The sequence below is a fragment of the Astatotilapia calliptera genome, chromosome 16 (assembly GCF_900246225.1).
Source record: "Astatotilapia calliptera chromosome 16, fAstCal1.2, whole genome shotgun sequence".
Taxonomy (NCBI): domain Eukaryota; kingdom Metazoa; phylum Chordata; class Actinopteri; order Cichliformes; family Cichlidae; genus Astatotilapia; species Astatotilapia calliptera.
This window is the reverse complement of record NC_039317.1, coordinates 12,135,030-12,147,084: the sequence shown is the minus strand read 5'-3', so window position 1 is coordinate 12,147,084 and position 12,055 is coordinate 12,135,030. Positions and strand designations below refer to the sequence as shown.

At 41.7% G+C, this 12,055-nt stretch overlaps 1 protein-coding gene across 1 annotated transcript; it reads right to left on the bottom strand.

Moving 5' to 3' along the window:
• Positions 1-266: 266 nt before the first annotated feature.
• shox (shox homeobox) lies at positions 267-10,890 on the bottom strand. Its single transcript, XM_026145774.1, is given in 7 exon segments — positions 267-2,452; positions 2,819-2,972; positions 2,975-3,040; positions 4,995-5,083; positions 5,270-5,327; positions 8,609-8,817; positions 10,434-10,890. Coding segments are annotated over 7 exon segments (951 nt in total). The 5' UTR covers positions 10,681-10,890; the 3' UTR covers positions 267-2,324.
• Between the last annotated feature and the right edge of the window lie 1,165 nt (positions 10,891-12,055).

Below are 12,055 nucleotides of genomic sequence, written 5' to 3'. Positions count from 1 at the left end.
ATCAGCCGCAACATGATGTGAGGCACGAAGAGAGCATGACGCAAATACCCCGAACACTGGGAGAGGGGATTAGTCGTGGGCTGCTGTTATTATCTTGGAAACGTGGTTACCACTGTGTATCCAAGTAATTTCTGAGGACTGCAGTGCTGTTCGTTTGTCGAGGGTATAAGGAAAATTACACTTACACTCCCCAGGAGGATTAGTTCATGTGCAAAACCCCAGGCTTTTCGTGCAGTTTAACAAGTTTGAACAGTATTTTTTTAAAGTCGTGTACAAATATTTATAACTTTATTGATAGTTTACTTGTACAAGATGTACATTCATATTTTGTGACTCAAAAGGGTAAAAAAACAAACTGTACGATGATTCATGTTTAGGCATGCTTGCATGTGAAATGGTAATCATTTTAATGGGTACAACAAATTCCATGGATTGTTAAATTCAACCGTCCCTGAAATGTTTGTAAACTCGGACACGCTACATTTTTTTTTTTTTTTTTTTTTTAGGCAAACAACTTACTACAGCCACACCCCCCACGCCACCCCCCAATTCAAAATGAAACACTTAATAAAAACATACAAAAATAAATGCAAAGCCATGTAAAAATGTACACTTGTAGTTCAACTATTTAATCTTTCATAAACTTTCAGACAAAATAATAAATAAAACACCCATATGCTTAATTTAAAATGGAGACATTAATAAACATTTCTAAATGGAGGTCTGGTAAGACAGAAAATGTTGTTTGGAGACTGATCGAGGTCACGCGGACCTGAAGCGGATCCATATATTTAGCACGGGTCTGACAGCAGTGTTTAAAAGGTTGTCAAAATAAACGATATTTCATCCCAATGTTTTTTCTGGAACAATTTGTAACATACACGTTGAATTTATTTGGAAATTAAGGATGAAAAAGACAAAAAAAATCACATACAACATGCAAAATTAAACTAATCGTATCATAAACAACTGCTCGGTTTGGGTTAGGGTGCTGATTTGCTGATAAAACACTTTTTCCTAAAAATGCAAAAAGCAAAAAGGATTTCTTCGACCGTTGGTGGAGTACTTAAGAGAGCTTATTTTCATCTACCTTAATTTCTGCTGAATCCAAAAATGTGCTCATGTCTTTCCTCATAAAAGCTGTGCCTGATGTATAGAAAATTGTCTGAATACATAGGAGGTTATGTAGGGATATGGCACCTGGTCTTTAAGGGGGTTTTCTCGAACTAAACAAAATATACACTGCTGTAGAAAAACTGGTGGGTTTGGCAAATAAACTGAACACTCCAACAGTGCATGAAAAAAATAAAAGTAAAATAAAGTCATTGGGTCTCTTTATCATTGAGGACTAACTGCTAGCTGTTTTTACTTCTTTTTTTCTTTTTTTGCTATTTACAGTATTGCACTTAAACTGCACACCATTGCATTTCAGTTTGACTGATGCTTTCTTCATATTTTTTCAGAATTACAAAAGAAGAAAAGAGGAAAAAGGAAAATCCCATTTATACCCTTTATCTAAGATAATTGTTCTTTTTGCTGATCGCGTGACGATATCAAACCCAGCTCCCCGCTTTAATTAATAAAGTAGTATCTGCTTGTAGTGCCATTTGTAAACACCCACGTGTGAGACCTGAAGTGCAAAGGCGATCTTCACTTCTTTACCCAAAAATACAACACAACAAACAGAAAGGAAAGAAAATAATAAAGACAGAGCGAGAGAGATAGAGCACACTTTGAGGGAGAAATGCAAACCAAAAGTCTCGCCAGCACATGCCCGACAACACAGAGCAACGTCTCTCCAGTCTGCGACTAACAACAACAAAAAGAGGGAGAAAAAAAAACGGATTTGTTGCTTTTGTTAGAGCATAAGTCCATCAGAAGAAGGGTATCAGGCTCTAATGGAGGCCTTTGACTTTGAAGGTGTCGGGGGGAGCATGTTGGATGGCAGTGTTTAAAACAGCTGTCGAGTGTTAATGTCAGGTGCGGATGGAAACCAGTCCCAGTAACGGTCCTCCATTAGAGCTCATGCACTTGGCAGCAGCAGGGAACACAGTGGTTGGAGACAAATATGGCCTTTTTTTGTTCTTTAAATGTTTTCTTCTTTCGTTTCTCTAGTGAGGAGCGGGGCACGAGGGGAGGGAGGGGGGATTGGGGAGGCGGGTGAAGGTGAGAGCCGTTCCAATACCTCGGTGGGGTGATGTTTGGGTCTGTTTCCCCCCCCCACACACACACAAGTTTAACCCTTTGCATTGTCAACATGGCGTCAGCCAGCGTCAGCGAGGCTCTGCTTTTGGCCCTGCTGCTGCCTGCCAGTTTGCTTTGTTCTAACATCTTCTGGTCTGACGGGCCCCGGGCCTGGCCCTCAGACAGACATCCACATGTGTTTGTACGGTCCTTGGGATGTGATCTGTGCCTGGAGTGGACTGAGCCACTGGCCCCGCAGAAGTCCTGCCTGTTGGGCGAAAAGTAAAAGGTGATTTCATTGGTATTTAATTACCGTTCTCTACAAGTGGTTTGTTTTGGCAGCTGGTTTTGTGACAATTTTCTCGCTCCCCTCCTCCTTTTCTTTTCTTTTTTTATTTTCTTCCTCCACTGTTCTCCCCCTTTCTCTCTCACACCCACTCTCTCTCTCCCCCTCTCTGTTATGTGTTCCTCTCTTTCATTCTCACTCAGTGTTTTTGTTTATTTTAGTTTTAGCTGTGAGTGTCACGGCCCTTTCACAGGCTCAGTCTTGTGTGAGAGGCGATTATGGGCATCAGGCGAGCGGAGGGGCAGCCCGGTGGGGTCAGAGTCCCAGAGCCTCGGTGTGTTTTCTTGCCTTGAGTCGCAGGTCGGCGATGCTCGAGTTCTTGCTGTTGCTTTTGGCGGCTGCTGCCACCGCCGCCGCCGCCGAGGCCGAGTCGGCCAGAGATGCGATTGGTAGTCCGAAAGGAGGGGGCGGGAACATCAGGTAGGGCGCGTGAGCGGCCAGGTGAGGGTGCAGGTGAGGGTGGGAGTGGGCGGAGTGGGTGACCCCTTCCAACTGGAGCTGTGCTTGGACCTGCAGAACAGTGAAAACGTAAAGTCAGAATGAGCCCCTCAGGACAAGTGTGTGTGTGTGTGTGTGTGTGTGTGTGTGTGTGTGTGTGTGTGTGTGTGTGTGTGTGTGTGTGTGTGTGTGTGTGTGTGTGTGTGCAGGGAGGATTTAGGTTTCACAGTCTGACACTATTAAATTCCCCCTCAAATGTTACCCCCTCAAAGCTGTTGCTTACAGTGTGTTTTCTATGAAAATAGTTAAGGGCTGCACTCTGCGCTTTAGCCCTTTCTTCATGTCAGCTATTCTAAATGTTAATGAATCATACATTGCTCTCAGACACCACATCCAATTTAATCGCCTAGAATCAAAGTCTTTCTAGGACCCAGAACAGATTTGTTTAATTCAGACTGAGGACTATGGTATACCCTTGGAAATACGCAGTCTTGTTATCCTGATTATGTATTCAATTGCATAAATAAACTATTTTGCACTGAAAAGATATTCACATATTTGGAGTTATAAATATTTATCCAGACATATTCCTGAGTCAAGGGGAGAAAAAAAAGAAAAAGAAACCATAAGGAGCATAGGATATCAGTTTTCACATTCTTGGCAATTATTTTATAAGAAGTAGGTGAAAATTAAGCATCCGCTTACTTCAGAGGGAGAGAGCTGAGCCTGTTGCCGTGTCTCATGTGTTTCAAACACCACAGGAAGAAGTGGGAAAACTCAAGTATTTCTAGCTTTCTTCTCCAACCAAAATAGCACGATAGAAAGTCAAAGTTTTAACTTGACTAAATATTATTTTTAGTTGTATTTTAGTATAAAAATGCAAAAAGGGAGATTTAAATCGAAGTTGTTAAACGAAAGGGAAAATTAATTTGTACCCGCGAGTTTGTAGTTGCTAAGCGCTGCAGTGGCATCCGAACAAAACCTTCTGCAAAACAACAAATTTTTCCACGTATCGCGTTCACCGAAAGAATCGGGGAACAAACTGCAGCCGTGACTGATAATTTCCAATTGTATAGTGCGAACGCGATTGGTTACACAATGCAGAAGGACCACTGGAAAAACAAATCACAGTTATGAAACTTGATTTTGTGGGTTATGGCAGAAATTAATCTGTCTCTGAAAATGGAACAGGTGACGTGGGTTCAGAGTGATTGTGTGCTTTCGGCCCGGCACACACACAAACTTTGCATTGCTTTAAAAGACACAAGTCTTTACTTTTTTGTTGACAAGAGGTCACGACCTTACCCATCCACCAGCCGCTAGCCATCTCCTCATTTCCCATGCATATGCAGCGTTGTAATATCTGAGTCCATGCATGCCTAGTGCCTGTTTCAACCTCGTGCAACGTGCCTCTCTCTCAGTATGCAGGCCTCAATCCTCCACCCCTGCCAGTGCAGCTCAACGCCAATATCCATCAGAGCCCACTTCATTCCCCGCTTTCATCATCTCTTTTATGTGCTCACGCCCGCCGCACTGTTGGCTTAATTAGGCCGTTGCTTTTAGCCAGGGTCAAGCAGACAACACAGCAACCGGGACGTAGAAGCAGACAGCAGCAGATCAAATGTCTGCCCACCTTTCCTCTCCCTGTACGGTCCAACCTTCTCCCCACAGCCAGAAGGTGAAAGGTGCACTGAGGTCTCAACACCCCCACCCTTTCACTCCCCTCTCCACGTATGCACTCTTTCATCACTTCAGTCTAATAGCTGCACATGGCTTATATACATGCATGTGGAAGCACAAATATAGAAGGCCCACTCTGACACCAATTCCACCGCATATCCAAGCGCAAAACAGTCCAGTCTCAACTTTTACATTTATTTGACGGGTTTTTTTAGAGATGACGCATTACTTGTCACCACTGGATTATTTATTTTCCTTTTTTACATTTAAGATTATTTTGGTTTCTGGATTATTTTTAGATTTTTCAAGCTTTGTCAATTACCGCAAATATGAAAACATGGCCTACCTGTTGGAAGGGCATCCGGAGGGCGCCCATATTGACATAGGGTGCTACTCTGCATGCGTCAAGGGGACTGCCGCTGCCCAGAATAACACCTGGAGAGAAGGGAAAGATGTCTGTCAGACAGCCAGACAGTTGTTGTTATGTGAGATGAGGAGGTCACAACTTTTTTTTTCACATGCAGTCATAAAAATGGTGAAACTGTGTCAAAATGTAATCAGTAATAAATTCACTAATAATAATATTAAGAGGCCAAAATAAAGGGAGCAAATTGCATTCACCTTTGTGCATCTGGTTTTCTTGTTTTCGACACTTTGCTCTCCTGTTCTGAAACCAAACCTGCAATCGAAAGAGAAAAGAACTGATTAGAATAGATGCAAACAGTTTCTATCCTATTTGTTGTCATATTTAAATAGTGAAATTAGATTGTCATAAATGGACAAATTTATTTATTTTTTTGGAACCAGGCAAATAAAAACAGGGGAAATCCAACACACGCAAGCAAATAAAACCTAAGTCAAGTGTGTTCACAAATAAATACGAATTGTAATAATTTTCAAAGAGGAAAAAAATATTAGACTGTAAATGAGACTAAACTAATTTATAGATTAAAAAACATACTTTTAAAACTGAGCTAAATGGACTGGTTCTTATATAGCGCTTTTCTACTCAAAGCGCTTTACACAACTGCTTCATTCATACAAGCACTTTTTTCTTTGCTCTGTCTATCTAACATGCACACAGAGCAACATGGGGTTAGTATCTTGCCCAAGGATATTTGGCAAATGGGGATCGAACCACCAATCTTCCGATGACCTCCTCTATCTCCTAAGCTACAGCCACTTAAAGTCACTGTAACTTAAACAAAGTTCTAGTAGGGTTGTAAGAAAAAGTGTAGCAATTTTACAAGGATACTGTGATCCTTCAAATAAATAAATAAATGTCATTAACTACCTTCCAATTTGCTGACTGCCTTTGAAGCTGCAGGCTGCGGGCCTATTGTTAATCACCATCAACTTAATTTGCCTCGTTGAATAACATTATCTCCCCTCCCCTTCGACCCCCGCGATGATTATCGTTTACAGATGCGAAAATTAGCGACCGGTGGCGGACCACAAAGGGCGCCGACTGATGATGTTGCTGACGACTCGGGGTGCCGTGACGCCGTTTTTAAGCTGCGGGGGAGCGACGTGCAACATCGTGTCGATGGGACTGCAATAACAGGGGAAGTCGATAAAGCGTCCATTAGGGACCGAGGCGAGAGAGCAGGAGATAACAACGAGGCGAAAATTACGAGGAAAACAAATGTCTCGCTCTCAGCTTCACAAAATATCATCCAAATATAGTTTTTACAATAAAACCACAGCAGTGAGATTTTCCTGTCAATGCATTATCAATGTCTATAAATCCTGTCCACGTAGAGTACATAATTATTATTATTATTATTGTTATTATTATTATTATTATTATTATTATTATTATTGTCATCATCATCGTGGTGTAGGCCTGAAGCTAAACACTGCACATTGTCGTTATTGTTTGCGATTGTTTACGCCGTGAGTTATTAGCTCTACAGCGGTAAATGATGGTAGGAAAGGTGTTTATGAAAATCCCAGGTGATTTTGCATAGACGCACAGTAATCCCTCAGATAAATCAAGGCTAATATTAGACGGGCCCGAGATCAATTCCAATTACGTGCCAGTATGTTAAGCAAAGTGAACTACACTGGTTCAGACAGTTATTTCTTCATTAAGGGCCACTCAATGATGCGCTTCACAAATACCCTAATCTCATTTCCTTTTTGATTTTTTATTAGAGACAGTGAATAATGACATTTAATTTAGCAGCGCGCCAGAAACCCAAAGATATTAGTCCTAACCGAATTACTGCCTGCTCCTCACCAAGCTCTCATAACTTTCAATTAGATTCATTGACAGCTGCTCGGAGCGCAGGTTCACAGCCTGTAACAGCCCTGCTGCAATTCGCTCTCACTAAATCTGGAGAAAACATGTGCCAGTGCGCACCCCCCCAAAAGACAGCCTGAAAATGCTTCATTTTTTTTTTCCTTCATCTTTTTTCCCCCAAAAGAGAACATCGGTAGGTTCCAAGTGTCTATTTGATAACATAAAACACACACGCAGACTCGGTCTTTATCAGTCATATTTCCTCCATAAATAATTTTAATGCACGCACTTTATTAGCGATAATCGCAGTGTACTGCTGTCAACTAAGTCCGCTCAGGAAAAAAGGTAGTCGGTGGCTTATAAAGCTCTATGATGCGGCTTATTCATCCGATTAGATATAGCTGAACAGCAGCAGAGTTGGCCCAGAATTGAATTATTTCTAATCTGTTTTTATGGGGACACTACATCAAGCCAATGGCAGATATTACAAAGAAAATGAGGAGCGATACGAGTTGACATAAGAGCGCGTCCCCTGAAGCAGCCATTCAGGCTCTTCATTCATTTTAATCACTGGCTGGATTTCTTTCTTCTTTTTTTCTACCCGCAAGGATGCTCGGATCGGAGGCACAAGGCTCCACAGGCCTACCGCTGCAAGTTCAGCTGGCTCTGAGGCTATCCATCCTGGACGGTTTACAACTGATTTACTGCTACTGTACGTGAATCTTTCATTAAACACACACTTTTAAAAAATAGTTATTTGTCATACTTGTTAAGAGGGCATGGTGAACCCTCTACATTTGATATTTTCCTAAATAAATATTTTTTTTAAAATAGTCAAATCTGCGGCAATTGTGCAGTCATGTTTCTAACATTTATAAATGTCGCAGTGAAACCGTCTCCCTGTAGGAATATTAGGACACCACAGAGAAAGCTAGACGGGGCTTTACAAACCTCCCCATAGGAATATTACAGCAATATTTCAGACGTGGAGCTTTTTCACTAACAAGCTGGATCATTTATTTGTCAAGTGGTCAACCTGTCACTAAACTAATGAGCTCCTAGCTTTTTATTCTTCTGTTTTTTATTTATTTATTTACTTGTATGTTTCAGGACACACGATGCGACCTGTTTATGTTCCAAAAGAAACCAGAATTTTTTTTTTAAAGTCGTTTTTTCACGTGGCTCACACGCAGTCTTGCGTATTTCGAGTCATTTCAAAGGATTTTAAACGTGCTCAGTGTGCGAGCAAACACAACAGAAAAGGTTTATTTAAAGGCTCCAAAATGACTGCACAGTTTTATAATATATTTTCAAGTTTTTATAGCAATATGCGTGTTTTATAGCAAAATTATTTCACGATGGATCCACATGGTCCGGTTTTCCACCTCAAAAGCTAAAAATATATTTTCTTATATTTTCGGTTAATTACAGTGGGGTTTCCTTATAGAACAAATTAAGGGCTGGCTAGATCACTAACATATTTCCCACAAAGCAGTGATGCCACTTAACAAATCACCCACACACACGCGCGAGCTTACAAGTGTTGCTTAACAACAGCAGAAATATTTTCACACTACAGCCGTCAGACAGACAGACAGACAGACAGCAAAGCTTCTTGGCCGCTCCTCACACAGCAGCAGCAACAGCACGATTTCCGCTCTGCATCACAGACACGAGAGTGAAGAAAGTGAGTAATTTATGTGGGAAATCCTCACCTGCACTCTGGCCTCGGACAGTCCCAGCCTCTGGCTCAGCTCCTCTCTCATGAAGGCGTCCGGGTAATGCGTCTCGTCGAAGAGCCGCTCCAGCTCGTTGAGCTGCTCCAGGGTGAAGTTAGTGCGACTCCTCCGCTGCTTCAGTTTGCCCTGTGCATCTTCATCCTCGGACTTCACGTCCTCCTTTTTCTCCTTACACTCATATATCCCTGTTAAACGGCCCACGGGTGGTGGGGGAAGGAAACAATTATTATTATTGTTTTTTAAAGGAGAAGATGCGTTTAAAATTCACACATGCACACATTCCAAGCTCAAAACACACATATCACAAGTGCGCATTAAGGGTTCCCCCCCATATAGTCAACACTGGGCCCTGACAGGGGGCCTTAGGCCTGGCACTTTGACAGCAACACACACACACACACACACACACACATTACACAGCTTAGTTCTTCAATAGAGAGGCCCGTGGCTGCATTTCCAGCCTCCATAAGTCAGCGTGTAATGTCAGTGCCGTAATGGAAGTAAATCAGTCAATATGGAAGCCTAATAAGGGTATAAGCGATTTAAAGAGCAGAGAAATAAGTCCCGGCTAAACGGAGAAGATTTAGGCCTAATTACTCACCTCCATAAAACAGACCTTTAGGATATCCATAAAAATCATCAGCCAACAGATTTTTTTATTTAATCACACCATTACGCTGCGTGGCTGACAGTACACTATAGCCTAATAAAAATAGAACAGCCTATATAAGCAGCTATTAAGTGTTATCAGTGTTAATTTTAGCAACACAGCTGACAACTGCTGCAATTAATGGCCTTTTCTGTCTCATTTTACTGTTTGTACTTTGCTGACGCCGAACTGCTTTTTTTCTCTCAAATGAAAGTCATTTTAACTTAAATAAAATCCGATCAGTTTATGTTAAAAAAGACAGATTTAATTTAAGTTATAGGGCTGATTATTGCCCCATAGTGCTGACTCCATTTTTTTAAACTCTTCTTACAGGATAAATATAGAAACAAATCCACTAAATCATAGTTTTCTGCCCACTGCACATTTGTGACTGCTGAGTGAAAGGAGGCCTGTGCTCCTGCTGTATGCTACTTCACAGACTGGAAATGAATAAAGTGATTTTTAAAAGGTAGATCTATTTATGTTTTCAGCTTACACACGATTTTGCAACTGAAAAAATAAAAAGATTTATTGCTACTCTAGAGTGTGCAGTCTAAGGTAGCGTGGCAATCGGCAGTCCTGCAGGCTATGGGTTTATACACTGCATCATAATTACATTATATTTAAGCTTTTAAACAACGCCTGCTAGAATGTACAAGAATACATAATTTACTAATAAAGGCAAAAGAAAATACACTGCAGTGCTGACTTAAAGTAGGTTGTTGCCGGATAGTTTAATACCGGCATAAAATGATGACATATAGTCCAAATAAAGCTAAAATCATTATTAAACACTAGACATTTAATACGATTATATTCTACAGAACAAATCTTGCTGTATTTTTTCTTTCCTTTCGTTTGCAAACTATCATTAAACAGTTAAAGCGATGGTCTGGCGAAGGGCCCGCCTCCTGCTTTGTAAAATTATCATTGCAATAACAGATTAATGCGTTAACTTTGGGGAACTACATTGACTAAACGCGGTTACGTAAATTCAACTCTTTTTTTATGCGCGTAGATTTTGTAAAATTATAATAATTAAAACAACAACAAGAAAAATGCTTCGCTCCGGACACACCAGACAGCCGAACTTGAGACATTTTCCCCGACATCACGCGGGAGCATTTCTCACAATTAAAGTGAAAACCTTACCCTCTGTCGCCCTCGTAACATTAAAGTCCTTCAGTTTCTCCTTCTCCAGCTCGACGTGGTCCTTGAACAGATGCACCGGGCAGTGGTTGCTCTCCGTAATGTCCTGCAGGTTTGTCTCCGGGCTGCCCAGCTCCCTCGCCCTTGTCAAGCCGCTCTCCAAAACTTCCCTGTACGTGATACTCTCTTTGCTGCTCTCCTTGGTTTTCTGATCGAACGATTTCGACACGAATGCCGTAAGTTCTTCCATGGTCAGCTCTGTCGCTCAGTAGTGCTCCTGCTCAGGGAAATCCACCGTGAATTCTCAGCATATACCGTCTCTATATACCAGTGTACAGCTCACGGATACGCTCTTTTAGGAGGCTGGCAGCAGCGATAGATAGAAGGGGTGGAGAGGAGGTGAGATCACTCCTGCTGTTGTGACTGTGTATTTGAGAGCACACTATTTATACACGGCCACCTCAGCCCAGCGCCCCCACCCCTTCTTCCCTCGGATCTCTGTGTCTCGAGCAATTACAGGCCGGCTCGACTTTGCAGAATTCAACTTTCAGCAGCTTTTTTTTCCTTCTTCTTCTTCTTCTTCTTCTTCTTCTTCTTCTTCCACAAATCAATGATGGAACTGATGGAGGCGGTTAATTGAATTACGGGGTCATTAAAATGCCTATGGTGGCTCACTCCTGTGAGGAGGCTGTATATGGCTGTTGTGTCTAATTAATTCGGCGAAAATTTAATTAACGCGATTAGGAGATAGAAATGCGGGGTTTGTGGAATTTCGCTTTGATTTCCTTTGTCATTTGTTGACAAATGTGTTTGAACCCTTATGTGCGCATGAGTCACCAATAGCTTCTGGTTTACATGCTTTCTGGACTTGTCTGAACTGGAATTAGCACACAAGATTCCTGAGAGCAAAAGGCACGGAGGCAACGATCAGCATTATAAAGTTGCGAGTGAACTGAAAATATGAGGACTTGCTTCACAATGAACGGGTACTAACGCTGAGCCAGTGAAAATTACAATAGATATTAATAATGCCTAAGTAATGTCTGAAAAAAACAAGTGACCCCCTCCTCCAAACATTTATTTTCCTCAAAAACAAGTGCAGCCAAAATTTATTTGATTGGAGTTCTGAAGTTATTTTCCACTGCCTACTGCAGATAAGTGCATATCATATAAATGCATACAGCAAAACAGCGGAAAGTAGCCGCATATAAAAGCAACAGATGCATAATTATCGGATAATGGTGTAATTAATATTTTGGTGCTCTAAATTCGGGTCTCTTTTGAGTATTCAACTGGAATCCTTCGCGGTTTCCGTTTACAAATAGGGAATAGAAATCAATAGATATCAGCAGTGAAAAAATGTGCCCTCTTTTTCATGGGAATAAGTGAGCCCATAATGGCTTAACGTTATCTAAGTCGTTCATCAGTCCAGCACACAAACACAAAAAGGCCGAGAGAAGAGTGCGATCCCCTGGGTCTGCCGCCCTGAGCGGCCCGCCACTGTGAAAGTCTCATATCTCAGCCCTCTAATGACTCGGTTTGATGTCTCTCCATTTATCAGTAAGCCCGCTTCACATCACTGCGGCTGACGCACAAGTCGCGGTCTCTCCCATGTTCCATGAACT